This window comes from Nyctibius grandis, chromosome 5, assembly GCF_013368605.1.
Source record: "Nyctibius grandis isolate bNycGra1 chromosome 5, bNycGra1.pri, whole genome shotgun sequence".
Taxonomy (NCBI): domain Eukaryota; kingdom Metazoa; phylum Chordata; class Aves; order Nyctibiiformes; family Nyctibiidae; genus Nyctibius; species Nyctibius grandis.
In genome coordinates, this window is record NC_090662.1 from 7,078,087 (window position 1) to 7,105,505 (window position 27,419).

General features: G+C 42.2%; 1 protein-coding gene across 9 annotated transcripts in view; it reads left to right on the forward strand.

Moving 5' to 3' along the window:
• Nucleotides 1-27,419, forward strand: part of CELF2 (CUGBP Elav-like family member 2) — a 390,551-nt gene that overhangs the window by 281,350 nt on the left and 81,782 nt on the right. For all 9 annotated transcript variants that reach the window (XM_068400894.1, XM_068400889.1, XM_068400888.1 and 6 more), the window contains 2 exons: nucleotides 1,530-1,612; nucleotides 25,556-25,604. In XM_068400894.1, the coding sequence (XP_068256995.1) occupies nucleotides 1,530-1,612; nucleotides 25,556-25,604 (132 nt within the window). The remainder of the gene's footprint in view (nucleotides 1-1,529; nucleotides 1,613-25,555; nucleotides 25,605-27,419) is intronic.

Consider the following 27,419-nt stretch of genomic DNA (forward strand, 5'->3'; position numbering starts at 1 on the left):
GCCAGGTTTTCTTCTGTTTACTGTTTGGCTTTGACATTTCTCTGGAGTTGAAACAAATCTCTGTCTGTAATTAAGAGAACAGGATTGTTTTCTGATTCATCAGGAAAATCTGCATCATGTGGTTTGCTACGAAGTAGGTTTTTGCTTCAGTAGCCACTTCTGCCTCCCAACCAGCATTACCCAGCATGTTTTCCCTTTCCCCATAGCAGCTGGGTCACCAAGCACCCCATCTGGAGCCACAGGGCTCTATAGGAGTTTGGGGTCTCTTCTTCATGTGACATGGCTCCAAAGCAGGGACTGCCCATGTCCACAGGACAAGGGCTGCATTCAACCCCACCCTATTTCCCCTATGGACAGAGTAGCAACAGATTAGCCTCTAAGGGTGTGCCTCCGTCACTAACGTACTGTGCTGTGTGGGAGCTATTTAAGTGTGAATTTTCCTTGTGTCTATACCTGCAATCTTGTGTTACGCACATAAGTAAGTGCATGAATGATGGTCTCAAAGTGGTCTCCCTCCTGCTGGAAGTAAAGTTGAAGTCACAAGCTGGGATGTTGTGTTGAGTATCCCACCTGCAACGTGGGTGCAAGGTCCTCCTGGAGTAAGCTCTCTGCATGTGCCCCGTGCATCCCTGGGAGCAGACTTAATTGTTGTGGGACAGTACAGATTGCAACAAGTCAAATCTTGGTCCTTGTTTCCTTGTCCCACACCTGTCATGTTATAGCTGTCCCCTGAGGATCTGCCTGTGAGCCCTGACCTCATCCTGGGGCAGGTGTTGAGCTGCCTGGGCTGCATGTGCTGCAGGAAGAGTTAATTTCCGTGTTTGCAGTGGAGAAAGTGACAACAACCCGTGTTTGGTCCCACAGACCACTTAGTTGGACAGTGCTGCCAAAGGGATAAACAGGTGATTAAGGCAACTGATACTGTCTGCTTTACTGAAGGTTAGATGGATGCAGCCTCACTTAGCACTGCCAACCACCAGCAGCCTCCACTATCCCCACCAGTGGCGAATTCTCCTGTAGCTTATCTTCCTTCTTGCGACTGAGATGAGTGTCCTAGCTCCAGTCCTACCTGGTTTCAAAGGGTGAGGAGCAAACCTTAGCTCTTACATATAAGGCCCTTTAAATAAGGTCCTGCTTTCACTTGGTTTTCTGCCTGCAATGCAACAATGAATTCCTGCTGCTTGAGCTTGCCATGTTGCTGCTATTCAAAGTATAATGGGGAGCCTTCAGAAAAATATAACCTTATTTACACTGTACAAAGCCAATTGGATTTTGGTTAACTTAATTTCTAAGTGATTACAGTTCACTAACAATGTAGGCTAGATGCTATAGATGCAATGCACAGGGGGTGACTTTTTATTTTAAGCCATACAAGCTTTCTTTTATTCACGTCACTCAGGCAGCCTCATGATAATTCACATTTCCAGCTTTCATAATGTGTTGTTCAACCACTGTTTTTTCTCCCTCCCTATTGTACTCTCACAAGTCATACTCACTAATTTCTGAAAGCTTTTCATTTCTCTCTATAGGTTGTTGTTTCGTAACATTTTATACAAGAAAAGCTGCTCTTGAGGCACAGAATGCACTGCACAATATTAAAACTTTACCTGGGGTGAGTACATTTACTTTTTGATCCTAATTATTTTATCACCAGAAAAATAGCCCTTTTGCTCAAGATGCTGCTTGGTGCCCCAAATGACCTTGATCTCTTCAAGGGAGGGTGGCTAAGCTAATGGTCTGTCCTGTAACGGTGCCAGTCCTGCAGCAATGGCATCATCTCAAAAGGCAGTTGCTCTTCTGTAGAAAGTCCCTTGGCTGGAAACCGTGCTGATTCCTGCTGACTAGAGGCAGTTACTGAAGTGCAAGGTAGATTCAATTTTTTGTTGTTGTTGTTTAAGGGGGAGGGAGGAGGAAAAACATATGGCAGGAAAATACTGCACCATTGGGGCTTCTAGTTTGAAAGGGGAGAGAAGAGGAAAAGACAAAATACAGCCAACTTTGTTAAATGCAGCCTTTATCCACATGGTTTCTAAAAAACCCAACTGCGTTGTTTTGGTGGCTGCACATCAGGGTACTGTAGAGCATGGTACCACGTAGCGGCTTGCACAGTGTCACCCCGTTCCCTGCCACCACCTCTCCTTAGCAATCTGCCCTCACTGATACATCACACCGGTGGTCAAAACAAACAGTTGTGGTTGTGTTGTACAAACTGTAGCTTGCATTATCCTACAGTAGTTCAGACAGAGAGAAGTTTATCAATGGTAATTGCATGACTTAACTCTGAAATCTTCTTATTCGAATGTTTTCATTCCTTCTGCTGAACGTAGCCAAATACTTTGGGGATGAGAAAGGAAAAATATAAAGGATGGAGGTATATTTCTTCTTGATGTAGGGGAAGTGTTCAAGTATATGGTTGGAGTGTATGGTTACAGACACAAAAATAAAGAAATGTATACAACACTATATAAATAAATAGAACATTGACTGACTGACAGTTATATGGCCAATATCTCCTTTAGTTCCTATGTGCTGTATGTGAAACTGGACACTATGTGTTTGAAAAATTCATACCTGGACAGCTCACTTTATGCAACTCCTGTTAGGAAAGCCACCTCATCTGTCACGGAAATGACCAATGTAGAGAAGTACGCAGGTAGTTATGCGTGAGTCCTGCTAATTCATTGAGGTAAAATGGGAGTCCTCTGTCATTTGCAAGTGAAATTGCTGGAAGGAGTGGTAGGAAATCTGCAGAGGTAGGCCAGCTACAGGAAAACAAAAATTGTGCTACTTTAGATTCAAGTGATTTATTCCATTAACTGGACCTTACAAACCTCCCAGTGGCAGGCTTAGCTTTTGAGGGTGTAGAGGATGGATGTGCTATCCTCAGAGAGAAAGGAAGGCTCTGAGGGACAATTCACAGCATCCTCTGACTCTGCAACCCCAGATGTGGGTTCCCATCACCACTGCCAGAAAATGCCAAGCCCTGGGATGAATGCTCTCTAACCCCATTCAGCTAATGTTGCAGTTAACCCAACCCATTGTATAATTGTGCTCCAAAATGCTTTGAGTCAAGCAGCTGTGCTGGCTGGCTGCGTAAGATGGACACTCCAGCGGAGGTGGTCCCGAGCTGCTGGAGCAGCACCCTGCCCAGCCAGTATCCCTGGGTCCAGGTAGGGTGTGGGACCCTACCCTGAAGCTCTACCATGAGATCTATACATCACTCCCCTTAGAAGCAGAGAGGGTCCTTTCGTTTGCTCCTCTGTTCTTCCCTGAGCCCCACAAGCTGGTTGGTGTGTTTTGACAGATCTTAGTTATCCCAGCGGGTGACTCAGAGGGGCAAACTCCTTCCCTGACCTCCCCATGTACAGGTGGCAAAGCTGGCTCAGCTCTACATCACGTCTTACTTGAGCAGGGCATCATTTTCTCCTCTGCTTTTGTACAGCTAACGAGCATGCAGCAGTTAAAGAGACTACTGTACCTTTTGATTTTTTTTTTAAATAAAGCTCAAAAATATTTCTTTTTTCGAATGCTACCTCTAGCTCTTTGGCATTTAAAACTTATCTTTTCAAGCTGTGTTTTTCTGTCCTGACTATGAGGTTACAAGTTTTTCTTTTAAGGAAATGTGAAAATTACATTCCCATGACTCTGGAGCCTGGGCTTTAAAAATACTCCTGATACTGCCAGAGATGTTTAGATTTTACTTTGAGATAAGTTCTTACGCCTATTTCTTAAAAAGACACTTCCAATAAAGACAAGTGACTCGAATACAGATCTGTTACTTCTCTTTGAGAATGATTCAGCACATATTGTATAACAGATTATATATTTTGCACGTGCTGTATGCTGACATGCAGCATGTATCATGATGCTGTTATGCTGCATCTGTATATTCCCAAAATAACTTCATTTAAGCACACTTTAAAGTTGTGGCACACTGCTGAAAACACTTCATGATAGCAGGATTCTCCTTACGTGAATTTTAGCGATTTCCATGTTGTTAGCTCTGGCGTGCTAAGCAGCTTTCAACGAACGAGCCGGAATCGGTAGTGGATAGGTCCATGGGTGAAACAGTCTCAGAGCAAATGGAAGCAATCTTCTGGCAGAGTTACAACAAGGGATGAATTTGGATCAGGTTTATTTGGGCATCAAGTGTCAGCTTGCTTCCAGTAAATGAGATACGGTGTGTAGGAGGTCTGGTAATAAGGTGTCTCCTGGAAACAAAAGAATCCGTGCCTTCCGCTGTTATCTGACCCTGCGTCAGGTAAGAGGCATCCTTAAATAGCCCAGGAAGAAAATCTGAGGCAAAGGCAGGTGATTTATTGGTGTGAGGTGAGGATGATGGCAGATGCAGGAGCAGGGGGCTGCAGGGATGCTGCGGTGGTTGGAACTTGCCTACGTTTTACCTGCATGCAGGTATAACCCGTACTGCTGCAGAAGCATGGAGGGGAATATCTCGGTGTTCATTGAATGATAGAGGCTAGATTATTTCTGGGATAGACGCTAGATTATTTCTGGGCTCAGTCTCTTCATGTTTTAAATGCAGACCCACTCCATGTGGCTTGGTGAGCAGGTTTTGGAACAGCACTCATGATACCAAAAAAGTGGGGGTTTAGTGTAAAATTTATCCCCCTTCCAAGACTGCTAGCTCAGTTTAATTTAGGTAGGTGTTTGAGCAAAGCCAGCAGTGCTGTTTCTATAGCTACTTTTTTTCGTGGACCTCATCCTTAACAGAGACATGAAAACATGAGCGCTTTATCTGCTCTTTTGAGCTGCACCCTTTTAGTGGACATGAAGAAAGTAAGACCAGACATAAATGATTAATGCAGAATCTTGGAAGAAAATATTGCAGGGTGCCTTGCTGTTTGATTACAAGCCTTGGAATTAGTCAACATTTCCATAATTCTAAACCAATATACACCTGTTTTCCCACTGTGATGTGAAGGCACAACTTAATTTAACAGAAACCCCGCTGTGCTAAATCTCTCATTAAATACCAAGCTAGTTCTGTAATTTAAAGTTGCAGCACCACTATTTTAACGGAATTGCCTTTGTATTATAAAATTAATAAGAAGTTAATGATGCACTTTGCTGTATTCTCTTAGATTTTTTTTCACAGCAACAACAACAAAAAAGAAAGATGAAGAAAAACATGTCACCAGCTGACATCTCAAGGCTTTTCTGGTTTTAATCATTTTCCTGAGGATAAAATTCATCTAAAAGATTTTTTTAAATTTTTAAAAACTTTCAGCATAAGTAGGATCAAACATCTTCTTTTTACTTGTGATTAGTACAATCTCTCTGTTAGTCATAATATTCCTTGTCATATAATGGAGCTTTTATCTTTCCTTCAAAATGTATTTAGATACCACTTGTTATGGTAGGATTGCTACTAGGCAGAGAAGAAGATAGACAGTGTTTGAGGAATACAGGCATATTGATATATATGATACATATCAATGAAATAGGGACAGTTCTTTTCTGTTTACTTGGTGCTGGCATCACGAGTAGCTTTTATGTCTTGTAAATGAACAACATGAATTTCCAGATGTGTCTTTTCAAAGATAACATGCAAGCGCATAGCTCATATCCTAGCTCATGGGGATGCGGTTTGTGTTATTCAGTTTACAGTCAAGTTTTTGTGGAATGTTGGTCTGTGTTTTGTTTTAAAAGACAGAATGGAGAAAAAGGAAAACCTCAATTTGAATGTAGTAATGATCTTAGAAATGTGCTTCTTTGGGATGAGATGTAGAACCGAGGCCTTAACTAGTCTCACCTTCATTAAGAATCTTATAATTTTGTTAGAGTTAAACAAAGAGTTTGTTTAACTTCTATTCCCTAAACAAAATAATCCAATAAATTCCACCCATCCAAATTTGTTCCGTACTTTCAGGTAGATGTAATAATCTTAGTCCCTCCGTGCTCTAATTTGCTATTTAGTGAAAATTGGCTTCTGTATGGAGGGCAAACCTTGAAGAGCTGTGTGCAGGGCCTGCTTCAGCCGCCTTTGTGGCACTGACATTTTTTGTTTGTGTTTTAACATGCATTAGTTTAAAAGCAGAATGTGCTCTGGTTTTGCTAACTAGTGACTCTGGTTGGATTTCCTGGCAAGAGTGAAGTGCAGATAGGTAACACAAGAGCACTGTATGTTGGTTGGATTCTTGGAGACCAATAGCTGAATAAATACACCTTTAATCTCACACAGAAGCTATTTGAAGTCAGGAATCGATGGGAATCCATTTGTAAAACTTACACCTAAAACTCTTGGAGGCTTTGTTCTCTATTTGAAGTTAGATTGATCCGACATGGCAACGATTGTTGCTATTTGTGCATATATCCTCCTAGCTAAGGTTGTCACGAAAAATAATTAACAGCCCACGCTGAGTTAGGCCTCAGCACTCCTGTGCTTTTAACAGACTAATGGTTTGTGTGGTTATTATTTCAAGCAGGATGTACATATTCCAAGTAGCAGCAAACCCTTTGTATTGAAGTTCTGGAATGAAATTAGGCCATTAGCTGCATGAATCAATTTAATTAAGGGTTTAACAATGGAGAAATACAGTTTGGAGAAAGCTCTTAAAATTTTAAAACAGCAAGGTGGAGTTTATAGGATCTAACTGTCCTGTAAAATATTAATGGCTTCCTTTTTTGCCAGATGTTGTTGAGGGAAAGATTTTTCAGTTTTTATGTTATCAGAATCACCACTGGTTTTATTAAATGCCGTTTACATGGTAGGGAAACAGGACTGCCTTAGAGGAAACTTCTTCCTAAGTATTCCATGCTGGCTGTAAGGAAACCTCAGGGTCCATTTAGGGGTGTAGAATATGAAAAAATGATCTTTAAAGAGGAACTCAGATCAGTCTTCTGTTTTGGTGCCCATTCACAGTAGGATTCGTTATGCCCTGCACCGATGACAATCACCGGCATAATGCCAGTCCGCTTTGGGGCTTCCCCTCCCCCCCACAGACCAGCTCCGGTTTCATGTGGAGTGTTAAACACACTTGGTCTTGCTACCTGCCACGGCGTGGGTATCACATATATCAGCAAGGCAGCACCACAGCCCCTCTGGGTACTTGGGGCTTAAGGGGTTGTACCGGGGGAGAGAAATCTCAGCACTCTTCCGAATCGGTTTAGCAGGTTGTTTAACCTTCAGAATAATCTATTTCAAAATACAGACATCCATGACGACTTACTATGAATCCACATTCACTTTCTGATAAAATACCGTTTGTCCAACAGGAAGCAAAAAAAAAAAATATATTTCTGATCTTCACTTTACATTATGAGCTCTGCTCATTTCTAATTAATATCCTGGCACGCTCCTTTCTGGAGTAGTGTTTTAATATCCAGTTCCCTTCTCTGCTTTAGGCCTTATGAGTTGTCAGTACTGGGTGAACATTATGTAAAAATTACCTGTAATAAAAAGGTAATCATCCAATATGACTTGAATAATAGCCTGCATATGAGATATCAGTGACTTCGAGAGATTTTGACAAACAGAAGGGGAATTCAAAGAGCAATTAAGTTAGTTAAGGGATTGGAGTGATTGATTTATGATGACAAATTAAACTCATTCAGTACCCATATAGCATGGCCAAATGCTGTTTAATGAAGGATCCAAAAAGTCTAGAACTGTTTAAATGATAAAAATAACAGATGGGAAAGCGGAGAATTCCCAGGGAGCGCCTCTTCCTAGGAACTAAGCTATAAGACATTGAGTGATGTTGAGAAAGTGAATATGGCCCATTTCTTCCTTTAAAATACTATGCAAATGGAACCACTTAATGATACATTTTTGTCCAGCTCAGAAAAAGTGATTTTTTATTATGCAAATACACCACTTCCACCTCTGCCCCTCAAAAAAAAGTTGCACTGACTTTGCCACTTAAATGAAAAATCAATATTTGCACTGAAGTCAGGTACCTTAGTAGAAAGGTTGGGTTTGCATCTACCATTACTGTGAAATACAGAATGGATCACTAGCCCCGAATTCGTAAAATGGTAAAAAGTGACTTAGGAGCCTAAAGAAATCCCTGTAAGTAGATAAACTTGCAGCTTAATGGCAGAACAGTGGGTGTTGTGCAGGCATAGGGAGAGGGGAATATTGACTAAGTGAAAATAGCTTCTCTAAATTGAGCAAAACATTTAATTCATAATTATATTGTTCCTTTTTCTCAATGAAGGATGGGGGCTAGATTCACCTTCCCATACTGCCTGATCATTAGGATATCTTTCTGGCATGCAGGAGAATGCAGTTCTTTCTGGCTTGTTTATTCACAGAATCACAGAATGGTTGGGGTTGGAAGGGACCTCTGGAGATCATCTAGTCCAGCCCCCTGCCAAAGCATGGTCACCCAGAGCAAGTTGCACTGGGTCACGTCCAGGCTGGTTTTGAATATCTCCAGAGAAGGAGACTCCACAATCTCCCTGGGCAGCCTGTTCCAGTGCTCTGTCACCCTCAAAGTAAAGAAGTTTTTCCTTATATTCAGATGGAACTTCCCATGTTTCAGTTTGTGGCTGTTGCCCCTTGTCCTGTCACTGGGCACCACTGAGAAGAGTTTGGCCCCATCCTCTCAACACCCGCCTCTAAGGTATTTGCATGTATTGATAAGATCCCCTCTTGTTGTAAGGATTTAACTTGAACTGACCTAACAGAGCCTTCACCACTGGACTTAGCTGAGATTGGAGGTCAACGTTTCTCCTCTTGAAGCTCTTGCACTGCATGTGAAAATATTAAACTTCCATGGGGTTGAGAGAAAGCAAGTAAAAGCATTTGGCTGCCTAGTACTGAAGGCAGTGACTCAAGAATTGTGGTATCTGGATATGAGTCCATTCTCTAATAAGTATTTTTATTATTTGGAAAAGCTTCAGATGTTTGGAAGATACTCTCTAAGATAGGGAGGTGCAGGAAGATCCATTGACCTGAAGCACTGGGAGGAGGCTAAACCTTGATCTGCCTTACTTGGTGGGGTGGTGCCCCAGCCTAATCCCTGGGGTATGTCAGGAGGGTGCAGAGCTGCACAGGGTGTAGGCATCAGTGAGCTGTTTCAGATCCTAGACGTTCATATCAGACTGTTGGTTTTCGCTGATATAGCGGATCTGCTGAGAAGCAAGAGCATGTTAGCCCAGCTGCAAATGCAGTTGAATGCACACTGGCTTTTTTAGATAGCTCTTTTGGAGTAGTTCAGGATTTTTTTTTGCGCAGCTTTGCAGTGTAATAATACTGGGATGGAAACTAAGTAATGCGTAACACTGGCTTAACCTCAGAAAAATTCCCTAATGTGAAGCCCATCCCCAAAAGGCCAAACTGTTCTGGCATGTGACACTGGGCTTTAGCTCTGATTTCCATAACTCCGGATGGTTGAGGTCATCACTTTGCAAAATGCCTCCAGAATTTATTGTCCAACTTAGAACATCTTATTCAGCGAGGCTGGAGGATCTGTTCACAGGATATCACTTTCAAGCTGGGTACCCAGAAATCGCTGACTGGAGAACCTTTTGCTGTGCGCTTCAGAATGGAAAACTGAACGAAATTGAGAGGCCATCACTGGAGTACTCCAGGGTATTGCAAAGCTCACCAAGATTTAGGTGGGATGCTTAGCTAAGGATAATAGCCCAGCCACTCTCTTAAACAGCTATTTATCCTCCTGCTGGTGTTAGCTGTTTTCTGTTATCCGGAACAGAAAGTACAGGTGCTTCAGTCAGCCTCATTAGCACCATGACACAAGCTATTAAAATTGTCTTCGTAATGAAAAACTAGTTCAGGGAGCCTTCCTAGCTGTCTGACTACTCCTACAATAGTGAAATTAGAAAGGCAAATCATAAACAGTGTTGCAAGCATCAGGAAGTAACATCATTAGAGATGCCCTTGGATGCCATTTACCTGCCTCGATAGCAATGTGTGGCACCCGTGGATCTGAGTTATGACTAAAGAGCCTGGGCTTCGTGGCATGTTTATAACAGAGAGGTTGTTTGTTCAGCTGCCTTCTGCTGTTCTGTCCAACCCTGTGAGCTGCTCTGCTTCTTTCAAAGACCTCTGCTATGTGGTCTGTGGCTCAATGCATCTGCTGGAGGGTAGGAAGGCCCTACAGAGGGATCTGGACAGGTTAGATAGATGGGCCGAGACCAACGGCATGAGGTTCAACAAGAAAAAGTGCTGGGTCTTACACTTCGGCCACAACAACCCCATGCAGCGCTACAGGCTGGGGGAGGAGTGGTTAGAGAGCGGCCCGGCGGAAAGAGACCTGGGGGTGCTGATCGACAGCCGGCTAAACATGAGCCAGCAGTGTGCCCAGGTGGCCAAGAAGGCCAATGGCATCCTGGCCTCTGTTAGGAATAGTGTAGCCAGCCAGTCTAGGGGAGTGATCATCCCTCTGTACTTGGCACTGGTGAGGCTGCACCTTGAATACTGTGTCTGGTTCTGGGCCCTGCACTTCAAGAAAGATGTTGAGGTGTTGGAGCGAGTCCAGAGGAGGGCGACCAAGCTGGTGAAGGGTCTGGAGGGTCTGACCTACGAGGAACAGCTGAGGGAGCTGGGGTTTTTTAGCCTGGAGAAGAGGAGGCTCCGAGGTGACCTTATTGCAGTCTACAACTACCTGAAGGGAGGTTGTAGCAGAGTGGGAGTTGGCCTCTTCTCCTGGGCAACTAGCGATAGGACAAGAGGACATAGCCTCAGGCTTCGCCAGGGGAGGTTCAGGTTGGACATTAGGAAGCATTTCTTCTCAGAAGGGGTCATTAGCCATTGGAAGGGGCTGCCCAGGGAGGTGGTGGAGTCACCATCTCTGGATGTGTTTAAGAAAAGACTGGACATGACACTTAGTGCCATGGTCTAGTTGACAGGGTGGTGTCAGGGCAATGGTTGGACTTGATGATCCCAGGGGTCTCTTCCAACTTGATTGATTCTGTGATTCTGTGATTCTGCTCTAGTAACGCACTTTGGGCAATTATATTCTGCCTAATTAAAAATACTCTTTGCAGACCCAGAGAGATAATTGATTTTTTGCTCATTCTCTGGAAGAAGTTATCATCTTCATCAGCTTAGTTGGAAGAGCCACTTCTTTGCTCTTCCCCTTGGTGTGCAGAGCAATCCTTTCTCCTCCTGCTGTCAGGGTCACTGGGGCTGCTAGAAATACTCAGGGATTCATTTGGGTGCAAGCAGCTCTTTGGGGTACAGACATGTTCATCTCATTGTCATGGTAGACATCCAAAACCTTTAAAGACAGTAAAATGGGCTGTGAGTTCCCACCCTGAAAAGTTAAGGAAGACTCCTAGGTGCAGAGCTTATATTTCAGGCTGTCAGTGCATGGAGCAAGTGATCAGCACCCCCTAAAACAGACAGCAAATATCATTGAAGTGTTAAATACCTTTTAACAGGAAAAGCAGTACCAGAGTGAGCAAGGCTAATGTTTGTCTTACTTTTGGAATGGTCCATCTTTTCACTTGCAGCTTTGCTGAAATCAGTGATGGCTTTGCTCCCAGAATGTAGCCCGAGTATCTCCAGGAGCAGAGAGAAGCAGTCATTGAAAAACATGCCACCATATCTCCATTTATTAACGAAAGCCTATCTCTGTTGCCTTGTGCCAGGGAAGTTAAAAAAGCAAAAACTGCAGAAAAAAAAAAAAAATTGAACTAAACAGAGTCTTAAGCAGTGGTAAACAAAATGTAGCTTCCTTTGTGGTTGATTTTTATCCAGCTGCAGCCAAATATCAAAGCGATATCAAAAGAAAGCTACCCATTAATTAATTCAGGCTGACTTCACAAAGCAAGCTGGAGCTTTTGCTGATATCTGATTCTGACAACTTCCTAATCTTCACAAGTTGTCATTAGAGTGGCTTTAAAGCAGTCTGCAGTCAATCCCAGCTCTCGCCCTATTGTAACTCAGAAATGGGCTATCTCCCATCGCAGGAGGGGGGGATATGCAAGCAGGGGTTAGAAAAAGCAACTTTGCTTCTGTGCAAATGGACTTTGCAATGTATCAGGGAATCTCATGAATACATTGCCTCTGTCATTCATTCTAGGAGCGCTCACCCAATCCCACTTGCAACCATTACAAGGTGCAGCGAGTGGAAATTTTCTCTTCTGAAGGAGAAAACACAGGGAAAAAAAAAAACAAAGAAAGGAAAAAGGAGCTCATGTCTGAAAGGAATAATTGGAAGTCTGTAACGATCTTTAAGAAAGTATAAATAGAGCCTTATCTTTGATTTCAAGATAGAGAACAGAGGATTCTGGGTTGAAGAAAATAAGATTGTGGAAAATAAGACGCTAATCAGAGGATAAGATTAGTTTTAAACTAAGAACTGAAAGTCAGGTACCTCCATAAGTGAAGCTTGTAATTCCACCAGGAAAATAAACAAAACACTCCAGTGTTCCTTACCACTGCCGGGATCTCTCAATGGGATTACAGCCTCATGCAGAGATACGAGGTGTGTGATACCTTTAGATTTCCATTCAACTGTGAATGGCTCAAATGATTGAAGGGAGTTTGTGTTTTAGACCATCACTTGAGCAAGTACCCACCAGACAGCAACAAATATTATTTTGTGGCCAAATCATGGCAACACCTTAGAGGAAAACATGCTGCGTTATTACACAGTATGTTCATTTCCAATATTGCGAGGAATACAGAGAGGATAACTGCTGTTGCGGGAGTACCTCACCAAGCATCCACAGCAGCATGGATGTAGGTGGTGCATTTATTTCCTCCAGGACCAAGTGCAGCCCAAATGCCAGTGACAAATGGGAATTATTTTTGATTGTACGCAAAACTGAGAAATTACTGTCATAAGAGGTGAAATAAAACTTAGATAAGTATCAGGAAAAAACAGTATCTGTCCAATTAGAATAGTCTTCTAAAAGAAGCAAAGTTAAATCCCAATCCTTATGGGCATTTGGGGTAGGAAAGAATTAGAAAATATATGATAGGCAGTAAACCTGTATTGGCATGAAGTCATTTGCGATGAGCTACTGGATTTTTCATCTCTCATTTCTGCAATTGCTAAGAAGTGAAAGAAATTGCTGTGCTTGTGTGAATATAGAATCCTCTTATTCGTACAAAAATGTATGATTAACCAAAATGAAAGATGTTGGTAAGGAAGAGCTACAGTCAGTTTAAATGCTGTGCTTATACGCTTGTGTCTGGAGGGCCCTGAGGGTTGCTCAGGCAGGCGTGTCCCTTGCCTCTTGTGACCCTATTCGTTTTGCAAAGAATGACATGGATTTATCACAGTTTAGAAGTGGCCTGATAGCCAACAGCTCTTGTGTCTGGCACTTGTCTTCCTCCTTGTTGACATGAGAGCCAAAAATAGAGGGTATGACTTGGTGAAAATTTCTTTTCTACACCCATGCAGTCTTCCTCTGTGCTTTCATTGCCCTCCGCTAGCTTCACTGAAGCTGCAACAGCCCTCAGGCTGCATTACCCCCCCTCAGAAAAAATAGCATACGCCAAGAAACCGGGAGTTCAAGACTTCCCAGTAGCTCCAAATGCTACCTTTGGAGCAGGCAGGATGAATGATGTAAGAGCTTTTAGCTCAGTTGGTTTTATCAGAGGACCTTCCTGATAGCTCTCCGTGGCCTCCAGCTGTTCCACCTGAAGCCATCCCTGCAAAGAGATTTCTTTGACATTTAGACAAGTCGCGCATAAAGATGTTACTCATGGGGCACAATGCAGAGAAAACTTCTAATTGAGTAGAATAGCAATATAAAGAATAAGTAAGAGAAGACAGCTTTTCACATACTGTCATTTCTAGTCACTAAGTGGAGCATGTTGGTGCTTTTTCCAATAGAATCAAGGGGCCCAGTCTCTGGAAAAATGCATTAAGGTTCATATTTGGGCTCAGATGCTAGTTCAGAGCTTTGCAGATGGGTGGAGACAGGTTGATTTTGGCCTTACTGTTCCTGATACTGTCCCTTTTACTAAGGAAAGCTTAATCATAGGTTGGTCCAAATACCACAGCCAGCTGGAACTGACTCATTCTTCAAAAATACATGTTTCTGATAATGTTGTCCATTTGGTTTTTTGCTTGTTTAACTTTCCAAGCACATATTAAGGGAAATATTTAAATACATTAGAATTCCTGAAGATTAGCATTATAAATGTATACTGCATGTTTAGTATGAATAAAAAATACTTCCCTTATCCCAAAGAAAGCACTGGCAAAGTACATTAGCTACAGAGATGCTAAAAAATTAAAGAGAATGAGTTCATACAAAGGGTGGTTAAAAATTACATGATTACTTAACGTGGTTCTTACTGCTGTTTGTAATTGTATGTATACACAACTAGATGTTCCTATTTTCGTGTGGACAGTGTGTGTTTGTGTACGCTTGTGGCTGGAGACTGCAGTAACGTTCTGTTTTCATAGAGGGATCAAATATCGAGCTATCTTTTTTCATTCCCTCTCCACAGCCAGATTATTTCGCCACTGCAGAGTATTGGCACAACACTGAGAGCTTTTATTTGGATGCTGATACTGGATAGTTGTGGAAAATTCCTGTAACTTCAGCTCATGGAGAGCTTAAATAGAATTTATGAGCCATATCCTCATTTGGCATAAAATATTATGGCTCTGCCGGTTAAACAATAAAACTGTACTACTTACCCCAGCTGATCTCAGTCAGGAGAGCAGGATTTTTGACATCTTCATTCAAAATCCCATTTCTACCTGAATGCTTTGGCTATTCCCTGCAATATTTAAAGAGGCATGCATGTTGACAAGTAGTTTGGGGCTCATATCTGACCTTTGAAGAAATCTGGATTAGTCTGTGTTTGGTAACAGGGAGGAATTCGACTGCCTGACTGATTGCTGGAGGGGTGGGAATTGTGAATCGAGACGTATTCTAGACTCAGAACTGCTCTGCACCTTCGCTAAGTGAAAATGGCAGCAGCCCCACATCATTGGTGCCAACTGTTTCTATAAATTGTACCCTTTGCTCTAATTTAAAAGGTAGAATTTCAATAGAAGTTATAATTTTGATGCTTTTTGGGCTTATTTTAGACTTACCTCAATCACACTTTTTAACTATACGATGTTCTTGCTGGTACATTGAAATGCAAATATGAAAGCTTTCCAACAAGAACTTTAAAAAAGCTTTACATTAAAAAAAAATAAAATCCCATAGCCTAGAATGTGAGGTTTGTACCAAATAATAGCCTCTAGTTTCTGCCAGAAGAGGAGACCAAGTGCATTGTTGGATCAAGGTGACCTTCCATGCTGCAGAAAGAGTCAGGCGGAAGATCCGCTTAGTAAATGAACAGAAAAATCCGTGATGTGAAACTGAGGGAGTGGTTGAGGCTGATTTCCCTTTTATTGAATGAAAGCTAAAAATGGAGAAGATAAGTGTAGATGAGATAACGTTGTGAAAGAAACAGAGGAGCCCCTGACTATGCTTTCGTGCCTTTCTGAAATGTTGCCGTTGCTAGTCATTCCATTTAAAGGGTTATTTCCTGAATTTCAGCTTGGCAAAAGTAGAGGATATTGCTGAGCATAATCACATGGTGTTTTCCCAGAGCATGGTTCACAGAGGAGACAGTACATGCACGCACAGAACAGCATAAATCTTAAAATAAAACTTCTGCAAAACAAGCATTTAATATCCTGGTAGCCATGCCCTCAGTCACAGCTGAGTTTGTGGTTTTGCATTACAAAAGCCATTGCATGTTTTTAAAAAACTTTCATTTAAACTAAATTTCCTCACAGTCATCAGTAGCCTAAAAGGGAATTTATTTTATTTTTGTTTGGGATTGTGCTTTTAGGGGAGGAGAAAAAGAGAGTAGAGGATTGCTTTTGTTTATTCACAGGTTTCTAAAAATCATCCTAGATGTTGATGTGGAATCGGAGGGATTTATGCAGAAAGGGAGGGGTTTCACGTGGACCGGGCTCAAACATTAGCACCCTAAAATGGTGCCCACAGCCTGAGCTACTGCAATGTTTCCATCTGGCAGCAGGAGAGGGTTTTTTAAGATGGGAACATCATCCTGAGTCTTCACAGATTCTGAAGTCATAAATAAGAAGGGCAAACTTCCCTGAACATGCCTTCAGGAGTCAGTGCTTCCTGAGCAGGGGATTTGGCTTTTGCTAGGAGAAGAAGTGTGAAATGTGCCCCTGTGGCCCTCTGAAAGCACAAGCCTCTGCTTTGCTGCCTTCCCCTTCTGGGATGGTTAAGGGACCCCTGTTGCATTCCCATGGGAGTTTGGAAGACTTTCCGTAGATGAGATAATAGGTAGCATGTTTTCTGGCTCTGTTTTCCAAATATTAATATGGGGGGTGGAGAGGGGTGATGCTCTTAGAGTTGAAAGAAAAGTACTCCTTTTTAAGTCTCAACCTCCTGTTGGCTTCTGGAAACCAATGCCCGACTAGGGAGGTGGAAGAAAGTACGGCTTCAGAATACTTGAGTCATGTCCAGTGGGACATTGACTGTAAAGCTTGTGTCATGCTGGGAATTGAGTCCTGGCATCTTAGGTCATGCTGGGCAAATCCACCCGGCGCAGCACAAGGCTGCGTTAGTTATTAGCTGAGATCCCAAAGCCACAACAGCTTGGCTGGAATATGGTTCCTCCAGCTATCCTGGATCACTGCTTCAGGTTCTTATGTTACCTCTTGAGCAGGGTATCTAGGGAGTAATGCTGTAAAAAAAAAAATCTGCTTGTGTGGAGTACACCCACTCCTTAATGCCTTACCTATACCTGGTGATAAAAGTATGAGATTTTGGCTTGAGAGACTTGGCTTTGGTTGTGGAATAACTCCAGACGAATCACTTATTGCCTCTGTGCCTTTTTCCCCCCATTGTCTTCCTTTCTGCTAAAAAGAGATAGCAGCGGTAAGCACCTCGCAATGGTGCTAGGAGGAGAAATCAATTAGAGCGTGAGGAGCTCCAGCTCCGCTGCGGTGTGGACAGCTTGGCCACGTCCCTTCGGATAGTCGTTCCGGGCCATGCAGTGCCTCCCTGCGTGACGCTGGGCAAATCGCTGCTTCACCGCGCTTCATTTTCCACTCAGAAACGTGGGCAGTAATTTTTGCTCCTCGCAGTTACCTTGAATGAGTGTTAAAACTCAAGTCAATTAATGTCACAGAGAGACTTTTGTTATCTTTCGGTGCCTTGTCGTTTCAATGCAAAGGGAAAAAAAAAACCCGCACATTAGCATGCAAACTTCAATTGGCAAAATGTCAACAAAAGTTATTGCCGCTGCAGATGAGATGGATAACTCTTGCTGTTATAATAATATCTGATGTTTTGCTCAGATGTCTAATGGGTTTGCTTTTTAAGCATGGATGATATGAAATATCCCCAAGGCATTATTCCCAACAAGATACAGAATCCCACTTAATGTCTATTTTTAGGATTGAATAGGTTCTGTAAAGGCTCATTTGTTTGAAGAAAAGATAGTTAATCACTTTGGTTTCCATGTGATTTTGAAGAGAGGAATTTTGGTCGTACCTCCCCTTCCTAATCTCCACACCGTTTGGCTCGCATGTGTCTTGGAGTTGTTGCCATTTGTGTGGGTGGTAAGAAATGAAGGAATTAAATAAATGGAGTAGAACTGCTAATAGAGCAACAGCAGTTATTTGTACATTAGGAAGTGAAGTTGTCACTTCTAAGACCGCCAACATTTTCATTTCTATATGAGGGTATAACTTTTAAAGGAGATCGAGCGTTATAGCCTAATTAGTAAATGCACAGGAGGAACAGCAGGATGCGGGGGGTGACTGCGGAAGGGATCGCTAGAATATTATTATTCTTTTAAAGTGCAGCATTGTTTTTAGTCACTCGAGCTAATGTTCAATTTAACTTGAGTTTAAAACACGGAGTGTAGTGGATTGCAAATGACTGAGTTGGAAAGCTTCCAAAAGTCATTGGATTTCAGCAGTTTTAGTGTTCTCTGGTAAAAGAAACAACTTGTTTTAAGCAAGCTATATGCTTGTTTCTGTGCTCTAAATAGAAAATAATGATGTTATGCATTACTGCATGAGCTATATTTGGCACCCATCAGCAATATTCATTTTCTCCTGCTTCTCTCCCTTCCTCCTTCCCTCCCTCTCTCCCTCTCGCTCCCTCTCGAAAATATGCATATATATATATATGTGTCTGACAGTAATCTAGGAGGCAACATAACAGACCACATTCTTCTATTACTAAAATGCATGAATACCTAACACGGTTTAAATCCCTTAAATCGGGATTTATGAAAGGATGACAGCAAACAATCTTCTGGCTATGCCATCTCTCAGGCAGTTACAGCTACTGCCTTGCATTTGTTTGTGATAGATGCACATTTATGCTCCTTTTACCTGTGAATAAGTGAAGGTAAATGACTTAAACCAATACTGGGAGTCCAAAGCTCTGCCTGTGCAAGTAAAGCAAGCAGGACCACGGCATTGGTCTCAGTGCTGGTTAGCACTTTCCTGCCCAGCATCTGGGCATAACTGGGGGAATAACATGGGCTAGACACTGTTCCCACTAGGCAGTATGGACAAGGGAATCCCATTTTGAGAGGAAGGAGAAGTACAGCTGTGTAAATGCAAGCTGTGCCACACTACTTCTCTTAAGAGCCAGAGAGCAGTCCCTTGCCTCTTTTATTCACTAGTATTTATTTGGCCTCAGAGACTGTCCCCGGTTCCCGGAGAAGTTCCCTGAAGCTGTAGCCAGATATTGACTGTATAATTCAAGTTAGTTTGACCCTAGAGAAGTTGTTCTAAACAGTTCTCTTCAATAGGAAAATACACCTCTTTCACTTCTGGGAAACTTGTATTACTTGTGAGTCACAAGGGTTTAAAAAAGCAAGACCAGTTGGCATTGAAGTGATGTGAGAAATATGTTCCAGAGCTCCTCCAGAAGGATCCTGATGAAAAACTTGGGACCTAAAAGCTGAAACAAGGGGCTTGGGGGGTGGGGGGGAGTGTAGAGGTGTCTGCACTAGAAAAACAACGATCTCTGAAGATGCTGAAAATCATTTAATTCTCTGGTGCTTATGGACCATTTTCTCTTCTTCCCCCAGTCTTTTGGTAGGTCAATACTTTCCTTCCTGACTTGCAGACTCAGTGAAGGCGTTCAGGAATCTGGCAGGTAGACATTTGGGTTCTTTTCCTTGGACTGGTCTAATTAAGCTGCACTCACTAATCCATTAGGGTTTGAATAAGCTGTCTTCTTATATCTCCCACATTCTCTCCTGCCATTTTACAATTCTGAGATGTTCAAAATGTGAAGGAAGTCCCTTTTGACTTCAACAATAATTGATGCTAGCAAGAAGCAAGTCCCAAAGTGCTAGAAATGACAAGATATGTGCAAGCTGTCATCATTTAATCCTATTGCAGTTTGGTTTGGATGTTACCTGAGTAACCCCAGTTCTTTAAATTTACCCTTTGCTTGAGGGAAGGTTTAGCTCAGTTTTGTGTTGTGTTTCCCCACGATGCGATCTGCAAGGGTGACAAGTAAGGGACAAACTGAGCTGAGGCATGGCTAGAAACTCATAGCCGTGGCAGATGACAGGGAAGAAAGGAAGGGGACAGGTCTAAAGAGGGCTATGAGCTCTAGAAATCTGCTGATGGCTTTAAAGGGTTGCAGAAAGATGAGAGGAATGGCAAAGAGTGAGGAGTCATAGAATCATAGAATGGTTTAGGTTGGAAGGGATCTTAAAGATCATCTAGTTCCAACCCCCCTGTCCCATGGGCAGAGACACCTTTCCACTAGACCAGGTTACTCCAAGCCCCATCCAACCTGGCCTTGAGCACTGCCAAGGAGGAGGCATCCACAGCTTCTCTGGGCAACCTGTGCCATTGTCTCACCACCCTCACAGTAAAGAATTTCTTCCTAATATCTAATCTAAATCTACCCTCTTTCAGTTTTGTCCAGCTTTCCTGTAGGCCCCCTTCAGATACTGGAAGGCTGCTAGAAGGTCTCCCTGGAGCCTTCTTTTCTCCAGGCTGAGCGACCTCAACTCTCTCAGCCTGTCTTCACAGGAGAGGTGCTCCAGCCCTCTGATCATCTTCGGGGCCCTCCTCTGGACTCACTCCAACAGGTCCATGTCCTTCTTATGTTGGGGGCCCCAGAGCTGGACGCAGTACTGTAGATGGGGTCTCACGGGAGCAGAGCAGAGGGGCAGAATCCCATCCCTCGACCTGCTGGCCATGCTGTTTTTGATGCAGCCCAGGATACGGTTGGCCTTCTGGGCTGCAAGCACGCACTGCCGGCTTATGTTGAGCTTCTCATCAACCATTGCTCCCAAGTCCTCCTCAGGGCTGCTCTCAATCCATTCTCTGCCCAGCCTGTATTTGTGCTTGAGATTGCCCCAACCCACGTGCACAACTCATGGATAACGTCCTCCACACACACCCCCTAAACTCTCGTAGTGTAAAGTCACACTGTGCTTAAATTTAGAGGACTTTTAGGAGATGGTCTTTGACTGACATACTGAGCTGGATGAAGGCACGGGCAGGTTTATGTGCATTCTGAGTTCTTTCTTGATGAGTGGTTTTCTTTCCTCAAGGCACCAGGAATGACGGGAGCTTGGCACATGCAGTCTGCAGTGGCAGGAACAGAATAAAAGCTGCTAATAGATGTAGTAATTGTGTATGAAGGTGTTTTTGCAATGGACCATAAAATAATGATTTTTCATCTACTAATTATATGGCCAGAGTTTCAGAGGTGCTGAGAGCACCTGAATTTCACAGACTCAACACAGCTGCAGCAAATTGAGCCCATCAGCTCCTTCATCTTCACTGAAAGGCATTTCCTGCTTTTTAGTCACCAAAGTCCTCTGTAAGACAAACATACTCACATACATAACTAAATACCTCTTATTAAACCAACCAACACAGATCATTTAGAGTGTTGACTGCCTCAGCCGACAATCCTTGCTTCATTTGCAGAAATTATTGCTCGCAGGAAGTCTTTAGCCTACCTCGAACATCTGAGTGCCCATTTTGCTTCAGAAAATGGATGGAAAGCAGGTGCCCAAAAGCCTTTCCACCAAATACGCTGGCAACTCTGAAACGAGATTTAAGCAATTGCTGGTGATGTGGCGGTGACTCAGAGTGTGCCAATCCCATGCTTGGCCATGCCTGGAGACAGTTCTTCCCCATTCACCCTTAGTGCTCTGGGCTTAAGATTACACCTGATTTGAAGCATCCCCTGACTAAGTAGAACGAGCCCTAAGATGATTGCATCATGCAATGTGCAAGCACACAATAGTAATCACAGCTAATGACTCCGCTAAATGCTAGGCTGCACACACCTCCTTGTTTGGTGTTTGTTTTGTATACAGAAGGTAACACTGACTGAATAATGAGGATGCCAAGTTACAGATGGGGTTGTGGAATTGTATTTGACAGCCGATTAGAGTAATCTGACAGAAATGATGACTTAATCACCACGACAGACTCCAAATTCCCAGATAGAATTCCACCCAGGTTAATCTAATTTCCTTGCAATATTTTTGCCAGAAATAGACTCTTAGCCGGCTTGTTTTCTCCCATGCAGATGTCACATGGCTTTGACAAGAATGTAAATAGGAGGCATTATTATTGTCGAAAAGATGACTTTGAGGCTCCAAAGCTGGAGAGAATACGTGCCTTTGAGAGGTTTTTGGGTTGCTTGGCTGTTTTTTTTTCTCTAATGAAGTTATATTTACATACAGTGGGATGTACTCAGGAAAAAGAGGGGAAAAAAAAGACATAACTAGTCAATTGTAATTCTAGGCCATGGCTCGGTCCTGCTGCTGCCCTCGACATAGCCAGCAGCCAGATTCCCATTGTTTTCAGGGGGATTTTCAGGATTGCACATTTGACAACTGTTTCTTTTCCTTTTTGGTTCCCGTGGACCACATCAGCACCCCTGCTTGGGATGTGCCCAAGAAGAAGGGGTGACGTGCTTGGCCTCAGGCTTTGCGTGGCCTCCGTGGCAGCACAGGCAGCGGATGGAGCCTCCACTTTGCTGCCAGCGCTGCCGCAAGGCACCGTGTGACCTTGGGCAATGGCCATTTGCCTGTTCTCAGTAGTAAAACAGCAGCGATGGTGTATTGATAGAGAGCACGTATAGGAAAGGTAGGCCGTGCCATTACTGGCTGCACAACTGCATCCCGTAGAGCGCTGTAAAATATTGCCAAGGAAAGGTTATTCCTTACAGCCCGTTCTCCGGTCAGGTTTCGATATCCCAGTGAACAGTGCTTGCAGGGGAAAGGTACCCACACTCAGAAAGAACTTGCCTGAGAGCTGTGGTGTTCTGTTTTCCTGTAGAGTCTGAGCACAGGATGATGTTAATGTCTATAAATTATTTACTGCAGTTACTTTTCTCACTCTTGCCTATTTATTAATTGCAACTGTGCATTCATAAATACTGTATTTTTATAAGCAAAGCATTCTTCAGGCACAGAAGAAAATGTTTCCTGTTTTTCTGTGAGACATGACATACTGAGAAATCACTTACCTTGAGATCCATAAGTGTATGGCTTTGTGATGTATAACTACAATAACAGCTTTCTGATAAGACATGAAATCCTTCATTTCAGTAGATGACATGATTCTAGTGGGTGGCATCTGATTTGAAACAGGTTTATATCATCTATAATCTTTTGGAGGGCCTCGGAAAGCACAGCTATTTTATTATTTTATAGCCTGCAGTTATACAAGCAAGATATAAAACGCACAGATTATTTTCTCTTTTGCTCATTGTAGAGTGAAAGGATAGTACCTCTTTAGACTTTGTCTCTGCCCCTTTAATTTTCTTATTCACTGCACACTTCTTTGAGATTCATTCTTTTCTTTTCTTTTTTACACCTACTTTTAAATATTTTATGGGTAGAGAGCTTATAATATGTATTGTCACAGCAGTTGTCTCTAGAGGTCAGCAATGAGTTTAATAATGAGATGCGAACCAGTGACTCTGTAAAACCCATTTCGGGTTATAAATGGCATGTTTTATTGAATCTAGTGTTAAAGGTTGTTAACGTATCAATTGGTGATGGTCAGGGTTAAACAAGCTTCAACACGAGCCCTCTCATGTTAGGAAACTGTCAGTAACATATTTTTCCACCTTCCTCTTCGCTGAAGCCATGTTTATGTATCCCATCCATTTTACCATGGGTATTCTGTGGTTTAAACTCTCCAGGACTGATCTGAATCTTTTATTAGTTTTGCGCCGATACAGTTTTTTTAAGCACAACAGCATCACTCTTGACTTCTACTTGCTGGTGCGAAGAGAATTTGGACCAAAAGCAGGAACCTTTGAAATCAAGTCAAAAGCCAGTTGAAGCATGTTGTTAAATCTTGCCTCTTGCTTTGTGAACATAACAGATTATTGATTTAATAAACTTGGGGTAATTATGTATAGCAGAAGAGGATGATTTCTGATGTGGTAACTGTGTTTGTCAGGCAACACTGATCTTTATATTGTGACTGTGGCACTGCAAAAATAACTTCTTCACATGAATTTGGTCTAAAGTTGACTTCAATGGTTCAGGCAGTTTGAAAAGTGAAAGGTTTTTAACAATATTACAATTGCCTTTATTCAAAATATCTCCACTTAGGGGCCTATAAATGCAGCTAGAAAGAGCGATAGATTCTCTGTCTGCAAAAGGTCTCGATTTGGGTTGGGTTTTTCTTCTATAACTTGCATATTCCCAAATTTACAATACTCAGTTTTCTTTCCTCTATTTTCTCACCACTCCATTGTTCCTCAGAGACATCAATAGCTGCAATGGGCTCATGGAACAAGTTACACCTTTTTTTCTTCTTTCGCCTTTTGCTTGCTGAGTGGACATGCTGCATCACATTCCCATGAATTTAAAGTCTCCTGCAGTGCCCAATGTATTGTTGACGCCAGGATAAATGTTAAGCACTAGTTAAAGAAGATAGGGTACAATAGAAGTTCCCTTTTTCTATAAATTAGATTGAATAAGAGTGGTGGCGGACAAGTGCTGGGCTATTAAAGTCCATTTGGGAAACAAATGATTCAAAGAGAACAGAATTGTTAAAATTGAAGCAGATTTATGCATCCTGGTGACTACATCCACCTTGTGGCTTTGCCTTTTCCTTAGGGCACAGTGGGGAGTTTTGCAAGCAGTACAAGGAATGCATTGATTTGCAGGGCCAGGGAGCGTTCTGGACTTTGAGTAAATCTCACGGAAACATTCACAGCAATATTTTATATTTTCTAAAGAATCTAGCAGCTGTGTCCCTGGAGGTTAAGTGACTCCACCAAAAGCAATGCAAATTTGGTTTTCTGTGCTGCTTTGAAAGCACATTAGATATGAGTGCATGGATGTTCTCTCCCGCTCAGCTCTTTTTGTTTCCCAAAGTTGGCCATAATAGTCTTTTATAAAAAAAAAAACGGAATTGCCTCTGACATTATCAGGCAATACTCGGCTCTGCTGCACTGAAAAATGATACAGAAGCAGAAGGAGCATAGATTTTTGACATGCTCCCATGAAATGGTGAGGAATTGCTGAGGAGAGAAAAGGCAGTGGCCCCACTGCTGCCGGAAGGTTTGTGCAGTCAAATCCCAGCAATTCTGCAGAGCCCTGTGAAATAAGAGTGATGATTTTTGTAAGCTTAAACGTCTCCCGCATTGAAACTCAATGTGAGGTCGGTTCTGAAGGCTTTTGAGAAGCTGTAACAAAATTTTCCTGAATCCATCATAGTGGACACAGGGCTGGCTATAACCAATGTCTGGTGGAAATGCCACACACTCTAATCAGGAGGAGCTCAGCTGTTGTGGTGTTGCTATTCCTGAAACAACAGAAAACACCATTTGTAAAAATTTTGTTTGAGTTATCAACAATTCAGTGTAGAGGGGGGGCACCTTTTAGTAATGAAAGCTGAGGACACACCATCCCAAGTGTGCCGAGGTAGGATGCCATGTGATGTTCAGCATAGCATGCTGCACGCAGGGATTCGTTTCTTTTTGCAGTAAGAGGGACATGAATGGAGGCAGAGGTTGAAAAGGAAAAAGTATTAGGAGTTTTTATGGAAGCCAGAATTGTGCTGTGTCGTGATGAAGCTTTATGAATGAATGTATAATGTATTCTAAAAAAAAAAATATGAGATACTAAATAGTTATACGAAGCTATTATAGGAAGCACGAGTCTCTTCCTCTTTGCTCCTGAAAGAATCAGCACATGTTTTTTTAATTACAAGCAAAGTTCATTTGTCAAACTCGGATCCTCTGAGTATGGTTGAAATGCTTGCTAGCTCTTAAATTACTTGAAAATTCCATCTCAGTTTTGGCAGTGGTTGAGCTCAAGTTAAAAAAGTTGGTAAAACAGAAACCAAGCATGCCATAAACTAATGAGAGCTGTAACTTTAGAGGTCTTCTGAAACTAGATACAGCAAATTAAAGTTTTATATGAGTCCTGTGGGACCAATGATCTATTTTTTTTAATCTTCCTGGTTATAAAATGCTCCTTTATAATTTTTTTTCTTAAAAGCCTGTAATATAGTGTTATTTTGAATTTATATCATTTCAACATGTTTAATATTAATCGCATATCCTTTAAGCCCTTCATTAAAAATAAGATTCTTGATTTTTATGACTATCCAACCTGCCTTACTCTCTTTCATTTTTGTTTTAGATGCATCATCCTATTCAGATGAAACCCGCAGACAGTGAAAAGTCAAATGGTATGTGTTTAATTTATTTTTACTTATTTGTGACTCTTTCTAAACTAAAGCAAACACAACATTGCGAGAGCTTTTGCTTTACTCCTTGTGCAGTGAAAACGATATGAGGCAGTTTCCTTACACCTGACATGTTGGGGAAGATGTTGACCTGCTCTGAACTCTCATTTATCCTCAGCTTTAAAGAAGGAAGGAAATGTTCTAAAAAATGGTCTTCCTTGTACCTGCTGTATGTCATGGCCTACCTCACTCCATACATCTTTCCCTTGTGCTCTCCTAGCAGCGAGGTGATGCAGGAGCACCTGCTATTGATAAGATGGTGATGAAAATTTAGTGGTGAAAAGAAAAAAAGGAACAAAAACATTCCCATGTTAACAAACCACGTAAGCAGCTGATGGGCCTTAAACATTTGCCTAAAGTTCCTTTTTGTAGAATGATGCTGTTCTGAATCTGAGCCAAATTTAGGTTTTAATCATATGCTTAGTTCTGAACTGGGAAACCCACCTTGCAGCTTTCTGTACATTTATTCCTCTCAACGATTGTAAAATGAATGCTATAATGACAGTAATATCCATTCAGAATACTAGGGTACTGCCTAAGTGGATGTATATGACATGCAAAATAAACGGCGTGCTAAATCTATTGAACATGCCAGGTTTGTATATTCAAGAAAATAAGATAATCGGATGGTAACGCAACCTGGCTGTGTGTGATTCTTTAAAAATATATACATGTGTATATTTTGCCCCTTGATTTGTTCCTGTAATTTTCTAAAATATATGTTAAAGATATCATCTGCCTTCTTAGATTGCAAGAGCTTCATTTTCCCATAAGGCCCACATAATCAGAGCTGGTTCCTCCAACAGGCATCTTTGCACCTCATTAATTAGTAATCAGGGCAGAAGCCGTGCACTTAGAGATCTACATACCTGCAAATGTAAATTATGATTGGGCTCTAAATCTCTCCGCAAGGCTTTTTTAAGGCTTCTTTTTTGCTAATTGTAGTGCATCCCATTTTCAGGCTTCTCCAAGGACTATAAAGTTTGGAAGGAAATTAAAACTTCACATTATGCTAGGTTTCCTATTATGACAACTTTCAAAACAAGACTGGCCACAAGCATAGGAAATCTGAGCTGTCACCCATTTGTAAGGGAGTGGTGTTCTCTCTCTTGGGTTGAGATTTAGCAGTAATTTGTTGCTTTCCTTGAATGCTCAGAAGAGAGGCCAAGGCACCTGCATGGGCACGAGGACCAAACTTTTCAAGCAGCGCTGTAGTCAAGGAGAACTTTGCTGTTGGAATCCAAACTCCACTCTCTAGTATTTATTGTGCTTGCGGTGGGCAAAATTTTCCCTTAGGTACAGCAACATTGGCCTGGACCCTCTGGACTAAGTATAGCCTCTATGGGTTCTTCTTTCAAAGATAAATTTCACCTCAAGTTCCTTGGCAAATTAGAAAAATAATAGGCAATAGGCCAAAATAGACTCCCAGTGAGTTACTTGTTCATTGCCTGAAGTTTTTCTTCCTAAAGGAGATTGAGCATATTCTTTTCTAATGACAGAAGGCAAAGTAATAGCATAATGATAGTAACAATGGTACAGCTCCTCAGAAGGATGGCGTGTAGGTGTGGGATCCAAGGAGGAGGTGAGAGTTTGCAAGCAGCTTGGAGAGCCAAAAGAGAAATGACAGCAGTGTGGGGGATGCGGAGGCCTGTTTGGCACGTGTTTCCCATATGCTTCAGGCTATCCGTCTGAGGAGGTATATTAACTGTGCCAACAGCAAATTGTAAACTGTACCTCTTCAACCAGATTGGTAAGTTC